The 23,868-nt window shown below is 43.5% G+C and overlaps 1 protein-coding gene across 1 annotated transcript in view; it reads left to right on the top strand.

Moving 5' to 3' along the window:
• Positions 1-23,868, top strand: part of FMNL1 (formin like 1) — an 88,065-nt gene that overhangs the window by 52,154 nt on the left and 12,043 nt on the right. The window contains exons 12-22 of the mRNA XM_040331525.1: positions 452-601; positions 694-795; positions 1,416-1,638; positions 5,660-6,205; positions 8,722-8,846; positions 8,943-9,145; positions 10,056-10,290; positions 11,557-11,625; positions 13,612-13,692; positions 16,470-16,599; positions 21,631-21,794. Of these exons, the coding sequence (XP_040187459.1) occupies positions 452-601; positions 694-795; positions 1,416-1,638; positions 5,660-6,205; positions 8,722-8,846; positions 8,943-9,145; positions 10,056-10,290; positions 11,557-11,625; positions 13,612-13,692; positions 16,470-16,599; positions 21,631-21,794 (2,028 nt within the window). The remainder of the gene's footprint in view (positions 1-451; positions 602-693; positions 796-1,415; positions 1,639-5,659; positions 6,206-8,721; positions 8,847-8,942; positions 9,146-10,055; positions 10,291-11,556; positions 11,626-13,611; positions 13,693-16,469; positions 16,600-21,630; positions 21,795-23,868) is intronic.

The raw sequence follows: 23,868 nt of genomic DNA, 5'->3' as shown, positions 1-23,868 counted from the left end.
CTTTACACCTGCAAAACGCCTTATGTAAAGCTAAGCTACGTGTAGCTTACAGCGACGGGCGTACGTACGTACGTACGTACGTACGTTCGTGAATAGGCGTATCTTGCTCATTTACATATTCTCTGCATAAATCGACGTACACGCCCCTAGCGGCCAGCGTAAATATGCAGCTAAGATACGACGGCGTAGGAGACTTACGCTGGTCGTATCTTCGCAACACAGAAGCGTATCTCAATTTGGCATACGCTTAAAGATACGACGGCACGGATTCGGACTTACGACAGCGTATCTACTGATACGCCGTCTTAAGTCTTTGTGAATCTGCCTATTGGAGTTTTGAGGGTTTTTCACTTAAAACTCAAAATTAAGAGGTCTGTAAATGTGGCGGGCTGCACTTTAGACTACATATTTTAAGCCAGCACAGTAAATGAATAATTTCCCTATTTGCCAGGAGTTGAAGACGACGGAAAGCGAAAGACTCCAAGTACAAATTCAAGCCTATCTTGATAATATCTTTGACGTGAATAGTCTTCTAGAGGACACTGAGAACAAACATGAGATGCTCGAGCATGTTGATGACCTACAAGCCCATATGACTCATGTAAGTTTCTAACACATAGGCATAAGAATTTCCTATGATAAAGGAGAACTATGTAATCCTATAATGTATTGATTGATCTTTATGGTGTTTAGCTCACAGAGAAGCTACAGCAAACAGAAAACGAATACATGAGAAGAGTGGCTGAGCTAGAGAAGCAGTTGGACCAGACTCGCAAAGAGTTAAATGCTTTAAAAGTAAGTGTATTTCTCTTCCGTTCATGGACGGACACAGCAGCCTTTGACCTTAGGGTTATATCCGCTTCCTTTAGGAAGCGGATATAACCCTAAGGTCAAAAGGCTGCTGTGTCTGTCCATGAACTCAGAGAAATGGATTTTACGGTGAGTACAAAAATCCTATTTTTCTGGGGTTGCCAACCCCCTACACCAGGGATCTTCAAACTACGGCGTTCTAGCTGTTGCGGAACTAGACATATCCCATGAGGCATTGTAAAACTCTGACATTCACAGACATGACTAGGCATGATGGGAATTGTAGTTCCTGAACAACTGGAAGGCCATAGTTTGGAGACCCCTGCCCTACACTGTGTAAAGGAAAAAGTCATGTAGTTCTGGGGGGCTTGATTTATATTAGTAGGGCAACATGTTGATTTCACCTCCCAACAGCTGCCCCAGTTACAATTTTACAAACCAGGGTGCCCTGGGGTGGGGGGGTTGGAAGGTTAGGGGTAGTTTTAGGTCATGCCTATACAAATCCTTTACATTAAACAATTGTGTGGACAGAAGTTGGTTGCCGTAGGGCATTTAATTAACCATTTGACTGCTTGACAATCAGTTCTTCCTCTGATATCCTTTAGGAGAAGCAAGCCTCATATGTTCCAGTGGATACACACCTGGCTGTAAGACGTTTGAAATCCAACGACCACGGAGTACTGTGGGTTGAGCCTGCAGGGGACACGTGTACAGAGGATTCCTACTCTAGCAGTGAGAACATTGGGTCCTATGCTAGCACGACCCATCCTCCAGCCTCACCATCAGCCATCAGGCTGACTATATTATCTCCTCCAGTCACAGCTTCAGGTAACGGATTTTATTCACATCTTTTAAATGGCTATTAAAATTCTGTATGCATTTCATTTGGTGCCTTTGGAGTTTATCCGGTTTTAAACTCTTTTGTAATGACTATTTATATAAAATCCTATTTTTACAAAGGAACATTGCATACAGGGTGCCTAGCTCCCACATGTCCCTCATTTACAGGTACTGGCCCTTTTTAGAAGAAAATCTCCCTGCTCTTCCTCCATTTTACCTGTAGTGTGATATATAGACGTCTTTCAAAAAGTACTTGTGACGAATCTCGGATACCCCGTATGGGAACCTCCGCCAAACCTGTGTCTCCTGTCCTCCAAATGCACCCGCAGCCTGCAGACTCGCCATACCAGCCCTTAACCACTCAATCACGAGACAAGCCACACAGTGTTGAGGGTTAAACATGCAGAGCATAAAAACAGTTTATTAAAGCGGGGGTTCACCCTATTAATAAAAAAAAAAAAAACATTTTTTCCTCTAGCATAAAATGAGGCATACTGTGTTTAAAGGTGTATGTTTTGTATTTAAAGCGGTGGTTCACCCTCCATGACAACATTTTACCATAAAATGAGGCATAGTAGCGCGAGCTACAGTATGCCTGTCTTTATTTTTTTAGCCCCGTACTCACTGTGCAATCGTAGAGACAAGATTCTGACTCCCCTCGGGGAATGGGCGTTCCTATGGAGAGGGAAGGTGATTGACGGCCGGCTCTGGCACGTCACGCTTCTCCGGAAAAAGCCGAAATAGGACTTGGCGCTTCACGGCGCCTGCGCATAGTCTGTGCGCAGGCGCCGTACAGCGCCGTGAAGAGCCGAGACCTGTTCCGGCTGTCTTCGGGGAGTGTGACGTGCCAGAGCCGGCCGTCAATCACCTTCCCTCTCCATAGGAACGCCCATTCCCCGCGGGGAGTCGGAATCTTGTCTCTACGATTGCACAGTGAGTACGGGGCTAAAAAAATAAAGACAGGCATACTGTAGCTCGCGCTACTATGCCTCATTTTATGGTAAAATGTTGTCATGGAGGGTGAACCACCGCTTTAAATACAAAACATACACCTTTAAACACAGTTAGGGACACTCCCCTTAGCCTTGTCATAGAGGGGGTAGGGGGACAAGGAAGAACCAATGGGAACTCAACACTTGTATATTCAAGCAACTACAGTTGAAACACATAAAGGGATTATGATGAGCAGGCAGCCCCCTCCTTACACATCCCCTGCTGAGATGTGTCTCCAGACCTTTGTCTATGTGCCATGACCCAACACAATTAAACACAGCAACAAGATGGTGAGAAGGGATGTAACATTACATTATCTCAATGCTATTTTGTCCCCAAGTCTCTCAGTCTCTTCTGGGCCAACGTCTGTGGGTAGGAGGCCAGCCCACAGCCCCCTCCAAAACACACAGGAACATGGAATGTGGCAGGGGTGTGTTATTTGCCTACATAATTTTTGCTAAGAGGTGACTCTCTATTTCTCACCAAAACGTAAGAAGTTGGCACAGTGAATCCTTGACAGTGGTTTCACAGTGCATTGTGGGTTTTCTAAAAAGGCAAGTACAACAGTAGCTGTTTGCCTTCAAACTATTTCTTTATAACCAAAACCGTGTGTGTGGGGGGATTGGTTTTCTGTCTCATTCAACTTTGTAATTTGAACTTCACCTAGGTATAGAAAAGAACCACCCCCCTTAAATATTAATAATCATATTTTGTTGCTTTGTAGTCTCAAATGAAGACACACAGTTTTTGTTTTTAACCAGCTGTATTTACTAGTGTAACTTATAACATCCAAGTTTTACCCATTGCAAAGCAACAAAATGTGATCATTTTAAAGGTAATGATTATTTTCTATACCTACTGTATAGAGCTCTATATTTTACACATTGTTATATAGGTTTATATACACATAAAATGCACAAGAAACACTAGGGACACAAAAACAAAGAAGCAGCGCACAATGGGTAAAATTATTATCATACTTTATAGTCTAAAATTTAAAAATAACAAATAACAGAGGTATTGGCACATACAAATATAAAAATGAATAAAATTGAATATCATGTATATAAAAAAAAAAAAAAAGAAACACTAGACCTTCCTTGACTTGCAGCTGTAGTTTTGGAGAAATTGTGGGGTAAGAAAAAAAGAGTAGGCAGGGTAGACATAACAAGACCTATTTTCACTCTTCCATTCATGCCGCGTACACACGACCATTTTTCTGGACGATAAAAATGTAATTTTTTAATTGGTCGTGAAAAACGTTTGTGTGTATGCTCCAGAGCATTTTTCGCGTTGTTTTTCACGTCATCGTTTTTCTCGTCGCGTGTAGGCTTTAACAATGGGGGAAAAAACGGGCATGCTCAGAAGCAAGTTATGAGAAGGGAAATTTGCATAATCAGCCCAAAGGGTGGCGCCATTCGAATGGAACTTCCCCTTTATAGTGTTGTATGTCACTGCGCGTTGCTCGAGCATTTTTTATCACGATCGTGTGTATGCAAGGCAGGCTTGAGAGGAATCGCGGCGAGAAAAACTTTGTTTTTTTTTTCCATGACATGAATAACGGTCGTGTGTACGTGGCATAAAATGATCATAATAAAAATGAATACATTTGAATTGTTTAGGCTCTTCTGGCACGGTGAAATTAAGCCATGCCTGTTATACTGTTAATACTTGCCCATTTTATATATGCCAGCTTTTTGAAGGGAGATTGTTGACATGGTTGGTGTTGTGGGATGTTTAGGAGTTGCTGAATGACTGCTGAGCCATATGATATTTTCTATCCACTTGCTTTGGGCTCCATTTGGCAGCCTCTATACATAACCAATGTCCTCTCCGTGTGGTTCAAAGAAACCCTTCAGGCCACATCAGAGCTTATCTGCCCAGTTTTGGGGTTTGTATATGCAGCAAATTATATACACACACAAAAGTCTGTTTTGCTAATCTGATGTTGGTGCAATCGGAGGGGGTTTAGTCTGCACACATTTGCAAATACATGCAGAAGCCACAGAGCCTCGTCACGGCACCCTGGTATCTGTGGTCCTATCTCTAGCTTATGAGAGATACAGTAACTACGTGTGTGTGTGTATAGATCTATATTACTTACCTTCATACTTTACATGCATGCATGAAAAAGGATTCCTAGAGCAATGTGTGTATGTAAATGAGACAGAATAGTACTAGTTTTATCTTTTCAGTCTGGCCTTGCTAGATTGGAACCTCAGTTGGAACTGTCCCAAAAGGAAGGGTTACTTCTCAAAATCACACTTGTGTAAATTTAAGCTTGATCCAAGTAGCTAAGGAGAAAAAGAAAAACAAGTAAAACCAGCCCAAAGTGATATCTGTTGGCTCAATAGAAGAGTGCAATACTGATATACAAGATTTCATATTTACCCGACCAGACGAAACCTTTAGTATTTTAGTTGCGACTATAATAATGTAAGAGAACAGATACAACCACTCTCTAAGTTCTCTTCCATTATTGAAAGAAATATTGTTTATTGTGGGGCAGCACAGAGGCCAAGTGGTTAGCACTTCCGTCTAGCAGCACTAGTGCCATTGGCTTGAATCCCAATCACGATACTGCCTGCCCGGCGTTTGTATGTTCGCCCTGTGCCTGCTTGTGTTCCCTCCAACACTCCGAAGACATGCTGGTAGGTTAATTGGCTACTGTCTAAATTGGCCCTAGTATGTGTATGTATGAATGTGAGTTGGGGCCCTTAGATTGTAAGGCCCTTGAGGACAGGGACTGATGTGAACGTACAATATATGTGTAAAGCGCTGTGTAAATTGACAACGCTATATAATTACCTGTAATAAATAATAGTACAGTCAGTATAAGTCACAACCTTCTCGAAGGAGACGACGTGCAGAAATCCTATTATACAGGATTTATATAGCGCCAACAGTTTGTGCAGCGCTTTACAAAAAAAAGGGAAGCGGTACATTTACAATACAATTCAATGCAGAAGGCTTAGACAAGGCGACGGAGAGTTAACATCTTGTCTTATGTTTTCAGATACTGTTCCTTACAAGACAGAAGAACCTTTGGATACTTCCACCTCTCCTTTATTGTTGGCTCTGGAGTCAGAGATTCGCACTGTTCCACCAGCTCCAAGGTTGGATTACAGCATTGTCACTACCACCCCTTCAGAGACCATGTCTGAGCCTACCATTCCACCAGCTCCTCCGCTACCAACAGCAAAGGATGACAATACAGAATGCCAACAACACCTACCGCCATCTGATATCAGCGAATCACAAAAAGTAACACCAGTTCTTGATAATTCAAATGTTCCTCCTCCACCTCCACCCCCTCCTGGCTTGATGAATGGATCTCCTGTTCCTCCACCACCCCCTGGTGGTCCTCCTGCTCCTCCTCCTCCACCACCACCACCACCTGGACCTGGTGGTCCTCCTGCTCCTCCTCCACCACCACCTGGACCTGGTGGTCCTCCTGTTCCTCCCCCACCACCTTGTGTTAGCGGTGGCCCCCCACCTCCTCCACCACCTTCTGGAGGCCTTGCTGCACCACCTCCTTCTGGACCAGGCGGCTTACATACAGGTACTAATGAGGATGGATATTCTTTAGCAACATGTTTGAGCCAAGTCTAGCCAAGTTAGAGTCTGTGCAATCTCCAGATCTGCCAACAACAAAAGTGTCTGCATACAAATGAAAGTCAGGTTACACCAAAAACATTTTGGGGCAGATCCTCAAAGATCTGCACCGGCGCAGAGTATCTGAGATACGCTACGCCGACGTAACTTACCTGACTTTGGTTTGAATCCAGAAAGAATTTGCACCGTAAGTTACGGCGGCGTAGTGTATTTCTCACGACGTAAGGGCGCGGAATTCAAATGCGGCGAGTAGGGGGCGTGTTTCATTTAAATGAAGCGTGTCCCCGCGCCGAATGAACTGCGCATGCCCCGTCCGTCAAAACTCCCAGGGTGCATTGCTCCAAATGACGTCGCAAGGATGTCACTGTTTTCGTTGTGAACGTAAATGGCGTCCAGCCCCATTCACGGATGACTTACGCAAACAACGTAAAAATTTCAAAATTAGATGCGGGAACGACGGCCATACTTAACATTGAGTACGCCTCCAGATAGCAGCTTTAACTATACGCCGGAAAAAGCCAAACGGAAACGACGTAAAAGAATGCGACGGCCGCTCGTATGTTCGTGGATCGTCGGAAAAAGCTAATTTGCATACTGGACGCGGATTACGACGTGAACGCCACCCAGCGTCCGCCGGAAAATTGCATCTTGGATCCGACGGCGTACGCCTGTCGGATCTAACCCAGATGCCGTCGTATCTTGTTTTGAGGATTCAAAACAAAGATACGACGCGGGAATTTTGAAATTACGCGTAATTTCTTTGTGGATCTGCCCCTTTGTTTTTAGTGTTGTCTGTGTCCATAATGGGGATAGGAATTGATGAGAAATTTCTACAACTGGGATAAAAAAAATATATTTATAAGCTATTTTCATTTATCAATCCCTCTTTATATTAGTAGATATATCGGACCCAGGAGAAAGTAATCCATTGATTCTTCTATACAAATTGGATTTTATTTTTGTCCAAACACTAAAAGCACCACTTTTTAGTGGCGCTTTTAACCCCCGCTAGCAGCCAACAAATGGTTCAAAGCGCTGCTGCTGAAGTGCTTTGTAGGTGCTTCGGCAATGCTGGCCATTGATTTTAATGGCAGGGCAGGTGTATTCACCGCTCCCGCAACACCCCAAAGATGCTGCTTGCAGGACTTTTCTTTCCCGTCCTGCAAGCGCACCGCTCCAGTGTGAAAGCACTTGGGCTTCGTCAATGGGGTGGCAGAGAAGGCATTTTTAAGGTGCTATTTTTAGCCCTTTAGCGCCTGAAAAACGCCTCAGTGTGAAAGTAGCCCAAGTCCTGCATGGTTAATGTTGCAACAATTTTTGGGCAGACTGGTCTTAAACTAATCAGTCAACTTTCCTCATATGTCCACCTAGAGATTCTCTAATATCCTTAAGCAATCCTTATTTGTTTTACTTTTAAAGTGGATGTAAACCCTCACATATACCCAGTGAAAGGAACAGCCTCAGATGATACATAGAGATGAAACAAATCTCCCTACATACGTTTTACATGTATATCTGCTGTCTTCAGGTTTATAGACGGTTTTGAAAATGCACATCGTAGTAGAATTTTCACTTCCTCATTCAGCAGTAGTAGTGCAGTGTTGGATTACACTGGGAGACAGCTGTTTGGAGGAAAGGCACACCTCCACCCCCCTCCACATATAGGCAGAGACTTTCAGAGTTGTCCTGTGAGTAGAGCTGCTTTCTGATCTATTTATAGCACCCACCCTGACACAAATTTCAGGCTGGCTTTATCTCAGTTGTCGGAGAACTTGTCAGTAAGGATGAGCTCTGCCGTGTTCGCACAGCCCACGTGCAGAGCCCGCCAGGAAGTCGGCACTGTGCTAATCACAGGCAGTGAGACATTTCCCAATCTCTGCAGCCACGCATCGGGACAATGTCTCACTGCCTGTGATTAGCGCAGTGCCGACTTCCTGGCGGGCTCTACACGTGGGCTGTGTGAACTTGTCGGAGCTCATCCTTACTTGTCAGATGTTATGCTGATAGAAGAATGGAGCAGGAGAAAGCCACAGGACTTAGTGTTTTAAAGAGAAAGAAGAAAACACTAAAGATGTATGTGCCCAGCTCAAATTTCATGAATCGGGTTTACATCCACTTTAAGTACACAGATGGTTTGTTGTATTTTATGGACTATTGACCAAATCGCAAAGTCCCTGCTAATATAATTTTTTTTTATGACCATAATGGATTTCAAACTTTTTCAACTCTTGTATTCAAGTGTAACCTCAATGTAAGTTTTCCGTTCATAATGTTAAATGCCTTCATCATACAGAGAGGTGTTGTGAAAACCCAATTTATCAAAGAATGACAAATTTTATTGCACAGATATGTTTATTTTAATTTTGCCCTGACATATACTTTAGGTTTGCTTATTCTTAAGAATATCTATGGCATTAGAAAAAAAGAAATAAAAAATCATGCATTGCTTTTCTGGTCATGTAGGTGTGAGTATTAAGAAACCAGTGCAGACTAAAAACAGGATGCAAGCCTTCAACTGGGTGGCCTTGAAACCCACACAAATCACAGGGACTGTCTTCACGCAACTGGATGACGAGAAGGTTCTTCAGGTAGGAAAAGAGATGACCTAGGGTTTGATATAACATTAGACTCTGTAAATTAGTTAAGCCATTTACTGTAGTGTTTTGTTTCTGTTCTACCTTTAGGAACTTGACATGAGTGAATTTGAGGACCAGTTTAAAACGAAGGCCCAGGGTCCAAGTGCGACTACCTTCTCAAAGAAAGTGAAAGCAGCACAGAGCCAACCAAGCAAGATTTCCCTTATTGATGCCAATCGGGCCAAGAATCTTGCAATTACCCTCAGAAAAGGAGGCCTAACCCCTGAAGCGATCACTGCTGCCATTAAGGGGTAAGCAACCAAGTGTTCCCTAGACAGTAATTGCCCTTACCTACAGTCTAAAAGAGGACACTAACTGGAGAACACAGGAATCTGTTTTTCAACGCATGAGTATAATCTTCAAATTCACTACCGGAGAAAAGGATTTTACAGTCGGAACAAGTAAAAACAGGATTTTGTGTTGCCTTAAAATCCCTTTCTACGAATTCATTGACGGACACAGCTCTTTTGAATCTTTACCATAGGGTTATATCGCCACCTACAGGAGTCAGACACTAGGCAGAAAAGAACTTGGCACCACCTATGGACAGTCCCTTCTGGCATAAACCCCCTCTTTGCTATAGGCAATCTAGTTTGTAACAAAGCAGTGTTAGAAGTAAAAATTCCAATAGAGGGGTGGGTGCTGTGTCCGGCAATGAACTCAGAGAAAGGGATTGTCGGTGAGTAACAAAAAAAAAATCAATTTTTCTCTTGCGTTCATTGACAAACACAGCTCTTCTGAATCTTGACCATATGGATGTCTCAAAGAAGTGCATCAATGAGGGGTGGCCTAATCAAAAGCAACTGGAAAAGGCTATGGAACTGTGGGACCCAGTAGGGAACCAGGTCCTTACTCCTGAACAAATGGATTGCCTATAGCAGAGAGAGGGTCTTATGCCAGAAGGGACTGCTTATAAGTGGCACCAAGTTTTTTTCTGCCTAGTGTCCTAACCCTGTAGGTGGAGATATAACCCTATGGTCAAGATTCAGCAGAGCTGTGTCTGTCAATGAATGTAAGAGAAGATATTTCCTAATGACCTGGAATCTACATTTTCAAAACACAGGCCAGTGTAATTGTTGGTTACACTTGAAACCTCTGGAGTGATAAATCAAAATGGCATCTCATGTCAAAGCTTTTGTGTGTTATGCTCTTGTATTACAGGTATGATATGCAGGCCCTTAATGTGGATTTCCTTGAGCTACTGGCAAGGTTTCTTCCGACAGACTGGGAGCGGCAGCAAATCGCCCGCTATCTGAAAGATGAGAAGCCTCTGGACCAGCTGGGGGCAGAGGACAGATTTATGGTCCACCTCTGTTCTATCCCAAGACTGGCTGAGCGAGTGAACACCATGATCTTCATTTCCAGCTTTACCGACACTGTGGCTCGTCTTACGCCTGTAAGCGCAAATTATTTGTTGATGCATATGAAATATACGACGACGATTCTGCTCTTAGGTTTAGGCGGAAATTGCTCCTCAAAGCTTGTCAAACTAGTAGGTTTTGGGCCACATGTGCCCTCTGACTCCTCCTTTGTGAATAAGGTGCCAGCTCTTCCCCAGATGGATACTTCAGGGAATTTCTATGGCCCCTTTCTCTAGGATAAAATGTTATAAGTTGCAATTGTTACTATACTTTTAAATACCAAAGTGCTGCCATCGTTGTTTTTGGAATTAAGTCGATGTGGCGCTTATTGGATATAATGTGGCTTCTTGAAGCTCTACTCAAATTGGCCCATTGTTTCATTTCAGTTTAACATACCTGCCCTGAAGTCACCTTTACCGGTTTATGAAAGTGTTAGGAGCTTTCCCACTTAGGCTGGCCATAAATTCTACAATTTTCTTGTACAATGTTCCTTTTAGATTTACAATCAGCCAGGCCCTTGCACTACATAGTTAAAAGGTAAATCCAAATGAAATTGAATAACAAAATTGTATAATATATGGCCAGCTTTAATCTGCACGTAAACTCCAGCCATTTACTTATTTGCTCCCTTTTGACTTGGTATATATTCCATTGGAAGATATATATATATATATTGTTATTTAGAAGCCAAATACTGTGTGGTGTGTGTGTATATGTATATATTGTGATCCGAGAGTGGGAGTGGTTGAGTAGTTTAGACAAATACACTGAGACAGGGCTGGCACCAATCAATTCACAATAATGCATGATGAGCAGTGTTATTGGGAATGAAAGTAAGGGGTAAAACCAATTTTTTTTGTTTGCCATTAAAACAGGAATAGAGGGGAATTCCTCCAATGGTAGCATTTACTCCTCTGATAATTGACAGAGGATTTCCTTCACATTGGAAAGATAACTTCTCACTTCCTGTTAGTCTACAGAACAGGAAGTGAAGGGTAGTCGACCCAGATACAAAAAAAAAAAAAAAAATTATGTTACTACAACTTTGTCAAATGCTGAGATTTTTAAATCACAATTTATGCACAGCCCAGGTATGTGCTAAAACACAGGTGATGCATCTCTACCCATCATAAAGAAAACTGAGAAAGGGATAGGAAGGGAACTCTGCTCATATGGCTTGCAGAGCACATGGACACACAGTTGGTGAAAACCCAAAGATATAAGCATATCAGCAAACATAAGGCAATATTTCTGCTCAGGCATGTTTATAATTTATTGTAATTTTATTTATTTTTTTCTAGCAACTTAATGCTCTTATTGCTGCATCCATGTCAATAAAATCCTCAGAGAAGATGAAAGGAATCCTGGAGGTGAGACATTATGACCCTGAGAAATGATATAGACTCTTCGATGAGCCTACTTTATTATCTTGTGTTTGGATATGGTATTTGGCCTACTCAGAGGCTGAGATCTGGCCCCTTTGTCTCAAGCTGGAGAGTCAGAACGAAGCTAAAATTAAATAAAGGGCAATTCAAAATCTTTCATATCGAAGCCTTTACATTTACACTATATGGCCAAAGGTTTGTAGACACCTTACCATCACGCCTATATGAGCTTATTGGACATCCCCTTTCAAAAACTGGTATTTTTATTGAGTTGCTCCTTCCTTTGCAGCTGTAACAACTTCCACTTTTCCTGCAAGGCTTTGTCTGTGAAAACTTCTGCCTATTCATCCAAAAGTGCATCTGTAAGGTCAGATACTGATGTTAGACAAAAAGTCCTGACTCGCAATACTGCTCCAATTCATCCCAAACACGTTCAGTCGAGTGAGGTCAGGGTCCTGTGCATGTGCATGTGCATGTGCAGTGCACTCAAGTTCCTCCACACTAAACTCATTAAAACAATTTTTAACATTAGATTGAGGCTCGTTTTGTCAAGGGGAATCGAAGCAGTACAGGCTTCCGACGGTCGCATACATAGCGTCACGAGTAGCCGAATGAAGCCGAACGTCGGTGCGGCTCTATACGGCGCCTGCGCACCGACGTTCGGCTACTTTAGGAAAATCGTGACGCGATGTATGCGACCGTCGGAAGCCTGTCAAATAGGAACGCCCAGTCCCGCAGCCCATACCCGGAAGCGGCGGAGAAGATCTATCTCTAAAATGGTAAGTACTGCTTCGATTTAAAAAAAAAAACACCCGATTCTGCTTTACAAAATGAGCCTCAATCTAATGTTAAAAATTTAGTTTTTGGGTGAACCTCCACTTTAAACCAGTGGTCATCAACCCTGTCCTCAGGGCCCACTAACAGGCCAGGTTTGCAAGATAACTGAAATGCATCGCAGGTGATATAATTTGCTCCTCAGTGATTGCAATATTCTAGTCTGCATCTCCCCAAGGTAATACATAAAACCTGGCCTGTTAGTGGGCCCTGAGGACAGGGTTGATGACCACTGCATGGTCACAGGCATGTTGCAATGGAAAACACACTGTTGCCCCAAGTTTGAAAGTGTCCAATTGTTGAAAATGTGTTTGTATGATGTAGCAATAACCGTACCCGTCACTGAAAACACAATAATTTGGATGGGTGTCAATATATTTTTGCCCATAGGTGTGTGATGGTCACATGTACCCAAACATTTGGCCATATACTGTAGAATAACTTAAGACTGACCATTCAGATGCTTGCATGAGCCCACTGGTATGACTTTTCAATGGTCAGATTATCTAAAGAAGGGGCCATTTTCTCCCTCAGGCTTTAGGGGGACCTGGACTATGGCCAGTGGGAGTAGAAAATGTCCCAGCATCATTGGGAGTAAGCTATGACTTGGGCTTAGTGGTCAGTTGGAGAAAAAATGACATAGCACCTGTGGTCACTAGGAGGAGGAATAGTGCCCAATCATTGGTATTAGTGGGGGGAATTATCCCCATTGTCGTTAGTGGGAGGAAAAGTGCCCCATTAGTGGTGTCATTAGGAGTAATTATGCCCCATTGTTGGTTTCAGTGGGAGGGTTAGTGCCTCGTATAAATGGGAGAAATGGTGACCAAAGGGCCAGATAAAGTCAAGCAAATGTTGCATCCGGCCATTGGCTGCGATTTGGAGACCACTGGTCCAAAGCAATTTTTTTGTAGCTATGAAACCACATAAACCAAGGCTTCAGCTACTTTGATAAAGATGTCCATTCTCTCCTTAATAGTTTTCTGTTGGACCCATTATGCTCCGACTCTGTCCTTGTATAGGCTACAAGTGCATCGGTTTGTTTTCTAGATTTTTAGTGGGTCTCTATCTCTTATAGTAGTGCTATTCTGTAGCCTCCTTCCATATAATCAGGTTTTTTGTTTCTCTCTCCAATTGCAGTTGATTCTGGCATTCGGAAATTACATGAACAGCAGTAAGAGAGGTGCAGCGTATGGATTTCGTCTTCAGTCACTGGATGCGGTGAGTACATAAGATCAATGCTCTCTCATGCAAATTGAGGGTAACACACACAAAACAGGTACAGGACATGATGTGCGGGTCCAATAAAGTAGCTACAAATTATATATATTGATTTGTTCTTTTAAAGTTACCCTGTCCTTCGCTCATGTAGGGCAAAAGACAAGGGTCACCTAATTGTCCTTCTGCCCAACAGCATTATTGATTTTTACAAGTATTTATATAGCTCTAACAATTCACACAGCGCTTCACATAGTATACATTCATTCAGGTCCTGCCCTCAAAGAGCTTACAATTTAGGGTTCCTATCTCAGATGCATACATAAACATACTAGGATCAATTTGGAGCCAATTCACCAACCAGCATGTCTACATGAAGTGTGGGAGAAAACCAAAGTACCCCAAGGAAACCCATTCAAGCACAGGGCGAACATGCAAACTCCATGAAGGTAGTGCCCTGGTTGAGATTTAAAGCGGGGGTTCACCCGTACATAACAATTTTTTCCCTTAGCTTCATGCTCATTTTGTCTACGGGAAACCGGCTAGTTGTTTTAAAATATGAGCTGTACTTACCCGTTTACGAGATGCATCTTCTCCGCCGCTTCCGGGTATGGGCTGCGGGACTGGGCGTTCCTATTTTGATTGACAGTCTTCCGAGAGGCTTCCGATGGTCGCATCCATCGCATCACGATTTTCCGAAAGAAGCCGAACGTCGGTGCGCAGGCGCAGTATAGAGCCGCACCGACGTTCGGCTTCTTTCAGCTACTAGTGACGCGATGGATGCGACCGTCGGAAGCCTCTCGGAAAATTGTCAATCAAGAAGGAACGCCCGCTCCCGAAGACCCATACCCGGAAGCGGCGGAGAAGATGCATCTCGTAAGCGGCAAGTACGGCTCATATTTTAATGCAACTAGCCGATTCCCCTAGACAAAACGAGCATCCATCTAAGGGGATTCTTTGAAAAAAATGTTTTATGGGTGAACTCCCGCTTTAAACTGAGGACCCTAGTGCAAGGCACTACGCCACTGTGATGCCCACATATACTCATTTACCTGGTGCTCCTTTCAGGCACCTAAACAGAAATACTTAACTTTCACAGGTATAGGAGAGAAAGTACCACATACAGTGAAACCTCGGATTTTGAGTAACGCGGTTAACGAGCGTTTCGCAATACGAGCACTGTTTTAAAAAAAATCCTGACTCGGTTTGTGAGTTTTGTCTTACAAGACCAAGGAGGATTCAAGCCACAGCGGTGCGCAGTAGCGTGTTTTGCCTGAGGTGGGGAGGGAACTCCGTTCCCAAGGTTTTCCAAGTTCAGTCGAGCTGTCCCCGGGAACCCCCACATTTTATAAGCAGAGGCATTCGAGAATAAAATGGTGGGTGTTGCAATTTTTGGTGTCCATGGTTTTTTAAACGCAAATGTTTTTTGGAAGTAAAAAATACTGCTCAGGCACCAGCAGCAATTCCTTAATTATACAAGTATCACCAAATGTATGGCTCCTTAAAGATAACCTGTGAGAATAAGGGAGGGTGACTGTAAAAAGTGCAGATTCTACAGTGTTCTTGCTCGCTGCCCAACTACTTAAGCCCTGTACACACGACCGGGAATCCCAGGGGGTAAACCCAAGAACCTGCTCGGTAACTTTCCCCCTGTATGCTCCACCGCAGTGTTTCCCATAGGTAAACTGACGGGAAAAAGACAGCCGAGAATCACGGCAGGAAAAAAGAGAACGTTCTAATTTTTCCTGCCAGTATTCCTGTCGGTTTTCCCGTCGGGACAATTGCTATGGCGCATACACGCGGCCAGTTTTCCCAGCCAAAAGCTGTCATAGCAGTTTTCCCAAGGGGGAAACTGGTCGTGTGTACAAGGCATTAGTCAGGGCTCAAGTCCTGCGGGAACGCGTGGGAACGGAGTTCCTGCACTTTTTTCAAAGCAGGAACGCAGTTCCCTTTGCAGGACTAGAGCAGCCGAGCCGCCCGAGCCAATCCTTCACTAAGTGGCGATGCCCAGCTCGAGTCACTGTCAGGAGCAGGCGAACCTTGGTAATCCTTTATGTTACTGGCCGCTTCCTGTATATGGATTCATTGGGTAGTGTGCAGGTATTCCGTCACTTCCTCGATGCCGCAATGTCTCCTGGGAGCTTTTGTCATTGTTCCCAGAAGACATTGCGGAGGTCTGCCGCAAGTTATCGCGGGATTAGAAAGAACTTGCTTATTTTTTTTAAAAAAAAGCAAAACATGCGGTTTAGTAATTATGCATATGAGCATATAATTTAAAAAAAAATGTTGGTGGGGGAGTGGATCTTGGGTGGGAGTTCCCACACTTTTTTCCCCAGGACTTGACCCCTGGCATTATTGAGACATTAACCTAGAACAAGCAGACAGGTTTCACTAGCTGCCTGCTTGTTGGAGGTCATCGACTTGGTGCATAATAAAGCCAGGATCAGGATGGTGGCCCTAGAGCATAAACCTTTAAAAATCAATTATATAATGTCAGACTTCTTATTATGTTAACCCTTCATTTCCATTAAAAGTGAACCTGTGGCAAGGGAATGGACTCTCAAATATTTACACACTTTGCCATCTGTGTTAATACCTGTACATTCTGTATGACAAATAATCATGTAGAATCTTATGTTTTGTGCAAACTTCCATCTGTTACTAGGGAACACTAAATGGGTGTAGCAGCATGTCATCGGCTTTAGAAGAAAACACAAGCCTTTGTACATACATGTTTACTTTTAATTCTAGAATAAGTACTTATTTCTGTCTTTTTGCAGCTCCTAGAGACAAAGTCTACAGACAGAAAGCAGACCTTGCTCCATTATCTGGTCCGAGTGATCAGTGAGAAGTACGCTCACCTGGTAGGGTTCCACTCCGAACTGCACTTCCTGGAAAAGGCTGGCACAGGTACCCGAGGACACGGTCATACTGAATCTTTCTAAATGGCAAACAGACATTCACCTATAATGTATTATCGTTTAAGAATTTTGGAAAGAGTGGGGAAGGCTTATAACCTCTGAGGCAGGGGTACCCAACCTTTTGAAGAGCGGGGGGCCACTTAAGAGACTTGGTAACCGGTCACAAGCCACAATAAACGGAGCGGGTGGATGGCAGCCCACTCTATAGAGCCCACTGAACTGAACCGGACACAAGTCCATTTACATCTGCCACTTCTTAGAAGTGAATGGAGGGTCTGATTTGGGTTGGACTGAGCATGTGAAAGGGGTCCAAGGCTGCTTTCACACTGATGTACTGTTGTTTAGCCCTGTGGCTTTGCTGCACTTTGCCATAGACTTCTATAATATCCTGTAGGTAATAGAAGTCTATGGCTCAGTGCAGGAAACCCGCAGGTGCACTGCTCTGCACTTGCAGATCAGTTGAAAGCAGCCCCAGTAACCACTGCAGAACACATATGCCTATATATACACTGTGATTTTAGTAATAAACTTACCTTTAATTACAGTATTCTATTCCATTCCAAAGTAGGAGGTCGCGGGCCACATCAGAGAGCTCCGCGGGCCACTGGTTGGGCACCCCTGCTCTGAGTGATCCCATTAGGGAAATTTCCCTTCACCCTCTCCTTATGGCACCAGTGACTGGAACAGGAAATGAAGGGTGATTTTGCCACAGGATTACAACCAGCTAAAAACAAAAATTGAGAATTCTAACCCTTACCTGTTCTACTAAGAACGTTTTAATGCAGTGTGTGGTCTGGACACCATCAACCAGTGCTGGGACAAGGTCTTCAAGAGTCCAGGACGAACATGCCAAACTGCTCCCCCCAAGATGTATGAGCGTTATGTGTCAAATCACCCCCCCCCCCCCCCCAAGAAAAAAAATCCCCTCCTAACACAATTGCCTTCCCCTTTACCATTTCACTTCTAGCACACCCTCAAAGCCCTCCTCCCCATCCCCCCCTTTCAACACAAATTCCCCTAAATCACCACTCCTAGCACACAGCCCCAAATCTCCCTGCCTAGAAAAAAAATTCCCCCACCCAACACAAATCCCCTACTCCCCAGTCTGCTTGTAGGGATACCACAGTGCCCAAAGCAGCTGCCCCTTGTCCCGGCCCTGCCATCAACCAAGACAATGTGAGGGGGAAATTTCTTCAATCTCCTCCAACTTATTTTTTTTTGTCTCTGTGCCCATTGAGAAATTTCCCAGTAAGGAAGCAACAGCAATACAATATTTATAGGACGTGTTACTGTCATGTCTTTATTGCTGTGTTTAGAATTGTGGAGATTTCCCCTCTGTACTGGTGATAAGCATTGAACAGAACTTGACATGAAATCTCTTTAATGGGCACACAGGCTGCAATAAAAAGGGGGGGGGGCACAAACTGAAAGGGGTAAGGGGGTGCCTTCTCCCTTCCTGACCTGGTTGGTGGTGCCCCCAGCACATAAAGGGACATTTGTATAGCTAGAGATGGGTTTTATTCCTTGCTTGGATTATGCATGCATTTTGGACATCCCTGCCAAGTCTCTGGCCTGCTGTAAACAGAGGAACATGCTGCAGCTGCGTCTCCGGATTCTCAAACACATTGACCTCCTGTTAGAGAGAGCCTGCTTCTGGCCTTGTGTACAACAATCTCTTTTATGGTTGGGCAGATCTCCAAGCAGTAGAGACTATGAAGCCCCATACACACTATCAGTTTTCCTGCAGGTTTTCTCTTCAGGTTTACCAAAACCATCTAATATGAGGTCAAACCTCAAGGGTTTCAATTTGTGTGCAATCAGGCAGGCCCTTGCACTACATGGTTTTGGTAAACCCATACCCCCCAACCGTCCCGGATTCCGCGGGATCCTCCCGGAATTCTAACTGTGTCCCAGGGTCCCGCGGACTAGACAAGATTCCCGCAAAACAGGGCCCCGGGCGCGACATTACGGGGGCCTCCATATTTGATTTTCCCCTCCATGTTTTGGTGTCCGTAGCCTGGCCTGTGATTGGGCGTATTGGCGTCATGTGCGTCGTGGGGCTGGCCTGTCTGCGAACGTCTAGAATGCCCGCCTCCGCACATGACAGCTATACGCCCAATCACAGTGCGGGAAATAACAACTTTGGATCCCCGCCCCCCCCCGCACAACAACTTCAATCCCCCCCCCCCAACAAGATGTCCCGCATGGGACTTATTAAATGTTGGGAGGTATGTAAACCTGAAGAGAAAACCTGCAGGAAAACTGATAGTGTGTTTGGGGCATAAGTCTGTATGGAAAGCTCTGCATGACGGGGATAAAAAAGCGCAGGTCAAGGAATGTCTCTGGCTAGGAGACTCTCTAAACAGAAAAGCAAGGATTACATACAAAAATAGCACATGCATCACTATCTGCATCTGTACAGTTGTGTAAAATAATTTCTGTAAAGAAAACCTTGTTCAATCTCCTTTCAACATTAAAGATTTATCTTGATTTTGAAAAAGTCCTGTTTAAATTAAACTGTTCAAAGGGGGTGCCATGTCTTACCTTTGTCTAAAAAATGCCTATGGAACAGTCATGTGGGAAAGTTTCAGCTGAAATTTAGAAGATTCCTATTGTTCCTTTCTCTTCTATATCTAAATTAACATACAAGGAAACATGTACACACGGGCCAAATGTCGGGCGGCATCAGCTTTGTTCAGTTGAAACCGGCCGACGGATACAATGCTAGGGATACATAGAGGACAATATTAAAATGTCATCTTGGTGGTCCCTGGCATCTGATGGGTCGTATCATAGACACCAGGGCAAACCCCTTGTGGTATTCCCATCTTATAGCCCACTTCTTATCATCCTGGCCATTACAATTATACAGATTTATACAATGTAATACTAACATAAAATCACACACATAGGTTGGACTTTTTTCAACCTCGCCTACTATGTAACTATGCAGTATGGCCCCCCTTTCCTACTGGGTCGGCCTTTGACCAACATTGTTACCTGAGATATTGCTGACCTCTGGTCCCTGTTCCAGGCCAGATCACATAGCACTTTCAAGTTTGTTTTGTTGTATTCCTTTTTTTTTTTTTCTGTAGTTAATTTTCTATTCCATACTTTCTTGTGCACCATCAAGATGATTATTTGCGATGCATTTTATCTTGATTATTTGCGATGCATTTTATCCTTGATGTTTGGATACATGATGACTGGTAGATGTCCAAAATCACCTAGTTTATGTACGTTCTATACATGTATGAAAAAAAAAGAAACTGGCCGACATTCGACCCATGTGTACTACAGCTGATCCGAACTGCCAGCTTCTGTCGAAGGGGCATGACCAAAAAAGGTCTGACGGTCGGTTCCCGATCAGTACTCTCAGCCAATGGCTGAAAGCAATGACTGGAGTGTTCTGGTGGGAGTTAGGACACAATAAAACAGCAGGGGAGATCGCTGTACTTACATTGCATTGTTAGTACAGCGGCTCGGACCTGAGCTGTCTTCTTTTTTTTTTTTTTTTCATTCAGCCCGCTGGCCATACATTATAAAATTATCTTGAACAATTTTCCTTTACATTTATCAAAACCATATAAGAGGTCAAACCGATACATTTTCAGTTTGTATGTAATCAGTCAGGCCCTTGCACTTACATAGTTGAAGGTAAATCAAAAGGAAATTTAAGAAAATAAATGTACGGCCGGCCTAAATTCCAAAATTCCCTATAGTATATTTGATCTTCCTCAAATGACCAATGTGCGTTAAGAAAAATAAACGGCTTCAGTTAAGTGAGTTTTTCCAATCATTGAATAATTTCTTCTCTGGTAACGTTTTACGTAAAGTCAGAACAAGTTTTATGAAGAGTCATGCCTCGTACACACGACCGGAATTCCCAACGGGAAAAGATCAGTCGGAAATCCCGGGGGGAAAACGGAGAACCTGCTCGGTAACTTTTCCCCCGTACACACGAAAGGTTTTCCCGACGGGAAAACTCAGATGAGAGCTTTGGTCAGGGGAATCCCGACTGTGTGTATGCTCCATCGCAGTTTCTCCAATAGCAAAACTGCCGCAAAAAAGTCAGCCGGGAATCCCGGCGGGAAAAAAGGTCAGGTTCTCTTTTTTTTTGTCCAGCGGTTTTTGGGCAGTTTTCCCGTCTAACTGCAAGGAGGTTACACACGGCCGGGATTCCCGGCCAAAAGCTTTCCTCGCAGTTTTCTCGTCTGGAAACCCAGGTGTGTGTACGAGGTTTTAGAACAAGTTTTTTACCTCACTTCCTGTTTCAAGGACACTAGGACAAGGGAACAAAAAGCTATAAAAACTTGGCAGATGATTGAATCCTTCCCCAGCTTACTAAAAAAAAGGGGTTTTGTTGTTTAACTCCCATTAGGGAGGGTGAGAGTCTGTTGCTTTCGCAACTTCGCAGCCTGTCATCGGAACAGGAAGTAAGGTTGAAGTCTAGGTAAGGCTTTTTTTCTTTTTGCATAGTCCAAACTGCACCAATGTAAGGTGCCATACCTGGACGATCCCAGTGGAAGCTGGAATTCACTCTAGTAGGCACTGTGCCAAGTGGCTGCCCTGCAGATTAGTGAACATAGGAGGTTGTTCGCTCAACATGCGTACCATTCAGAGAGTGATGATGATTCATGCTGTCCAATTACAGAACGCTCTTCGTTCTTTGAGAGAATTCAAAGTGTATTCTGAATGGCGCCCATGCTGAGCGAGTGATGACCTGTGCTGACTAAACAGGGCAGGGACCCAGAAGCTAGTGGAAATCAATATAGGAGCAATGTCCACTACAGTGGTTTATAGATTCCATGGGGATCAACCAGGTATGGGACATACTTACTTACATTGGTCCAAGCTGGAACAATGTATCTATGCAAATATATCCATAGCTAAAAATCTTTCCAATGGGGACATAGATAACAATAACAGCCTGACATATATTCTTTTACTCCCCCAAACATTTTGGTTTGAGTTTAACTTTAAATATCCATTTAATTTTAACCTCTTACTTTTTGTTCAGTGTCCCTGGATGCTTTGTTGTCCGATGTCCGCGCTCTGCAGACTGGGATGGAACAAACTCAGAAAGAATTTACAAAGCAAGATGATTGCCGCACCCTGAAGGACTTTCTGAAATCCAGTATGGACAAGATGTCACAGCTTTCTGCTGATGCCAAGACAGCACAGGTAAGAAGACATCGGCAAATCGGTACAAAGCAAGCCATGTGGGTATGTTACATGGAAGCCAGTGAGTATACCAACTATGAGCTAGGAGTAAGCACCCGACCTTGGTGTGAAACATGTAAGCTGATACCTGTAGTTCACCTTTGTATCTGGCACTTGAATAAAGAAATTGCATAGGAATGAGGCTGTCCAGCCTTCTTTTCTTCTATGTATGGACCAACTGGCATTAGTCCTTAGGCCATTGTAAGGAATATTGGCAAATAATTTATCCATGATTAAGACCTTGACGATTGAAGTCTAGAGATAGTCAAAACCTAAGTAAGCTTAAACCTGCTCCCACCCTCATTCTACGCCCTATAACCAACTACCCTGTATAGGAAAGATGTGTACACTTACCTAATCCTAAGGGCTTACCTAACTCTACGGCGCTCTAGTCCAGTCATGTGATCTCCCTAGCTGCTGGCTTCAGTGGAGAGGAGAGAGCAGCCACAACATCTAATGCCTGTGCAGTGACATCACCCATAAACTTATGGGTTATATGTTGTCCACTCTTTCCTCTTCCCCTGAATCACATGACCAGACCGGAGTGCCCTTAGATTAAAGGGTCAGTAAAGGAAAATCCATCCACTGCAGCCAATCAACGGCCAGGCTTCGACTCGAGGAGGATGACGGGGGCGAGCGCAGGACTTTTGAAGGGTCAGGTAAATGATTGACTACCCTACAACCAGGCCTGTTTTTTTTTTGTTTTTTTTTGCTCGATCAGTGGCTATAGCCGGCAACACTGACCATTGTATTCTGACAGCTGGTTTCTCTCCCCACTGTCAGAATACAGTAATGGAATGTAGGGGGAAATCTAATCTTTTTTTTTTTTTTTTTTTTTTTCATTTAGCCCTGGTTGAATAAAAAAAAATGCATCTATGGCCTGCCTAATTGAGGGCAAAATCTCTCCCCCCTGAAGAGCAGTAACACCTGCCAGAGTTTCTAATCCTTTTTAAAGGACTCTTGCGCTTTAGCTGGACGTACACATTAATGCCCTGTACACACGATCGGAATTTCCATCGGGATAAACTCCGACAAATTCTTCTGACGGAATTCCATTCAAGCCATCTTGCATACACACAGTCACGCCAAATTCCGATCGTCCAAAACGCGGTGATGTACAACACTACGATGAGCCGAGAAAAATCAAGTTCAATGCTTCCGAGCATGCGTCGACTTGATTCTGAGCATGCGTGTTTTTTTTCTCCGTCGGAGTTCCACACAGATGATTGGAGTTGTGAAAGAAATGTTTTTGTTCTCTTTCTAAGTCCGTCAGAATTTCCAAAGGAAAAAAATCCGACCCCACACGGTCGGAATATCCGATGAAACAATTCTGTCCGATTTTTTTCATCGGAAATGCTGATCGGGTGTATAAGCCGTAACTGGCCAGGAGGGAAGTGACGGTTTTCGTAATGAGGAGGTTCTAAACCGGTCTATGCCAAAACCACTTTTCAAATTCTAATTGGGTTTAACCAATTTAGCCCCGGATGGATTTACCCCCTTAATGACCAGGCCATTTTTTGCGATACGAGACCACATCGATTTAACTGACAATTGCGTGGTCGTGCGACGCTGTATCCAAACAAAAGTGAAGTTTTCCCCAAATATAGAGCTTTTCTTTTGGTGGTATTTTATCATCTCTGCAGTTTAAATTTTTTGCGCTATAAACAACAAAAGAGCGACAATTTTGAAAAATATAATAGGCTTTTACTTTCTTCTAGGAATACATATCCAGATAAAAAAGAAATAAAAATTATTCATCAGTTTAGGCCGATATATATTCTACATATTTTTGTAAAAAAATTCTGAAAGCAATTACAGCAGAAAATGATGGTATCGGCTACAAACTAGCAGTTCAATGGCAGTCCTGTCCAATCAGGGAGCTCCAATAGGTAAATGTACTGCTGACTCATAAATGGTTCGCAGTGTTAATTTCATTGATGAAAATATTTTCGTCATGATTTTCATCAGTGGCATGTTTTCAGTGACGAAAACTAAATGAAAACCAATTCGAATTTTTGTTGACCAACAAAGATCA

This window comes from Rana temporaria, chromosome 12, assembly GCF_905171775.1.
Source record: "Rana temporaria chromosome 12, aRanTem1.1, whole genome shotgun sequence".
NCBI lineage: Eukaryota > Metazoa > Chordata > Amphibia > Anura > Ranidae > Rana > Rana temporaria.
The sequence above is the reverse complement of the archived record's forward strand: the minus strand, read 5'-3'. Positions and strand labels throughout refer to the sequence as shown.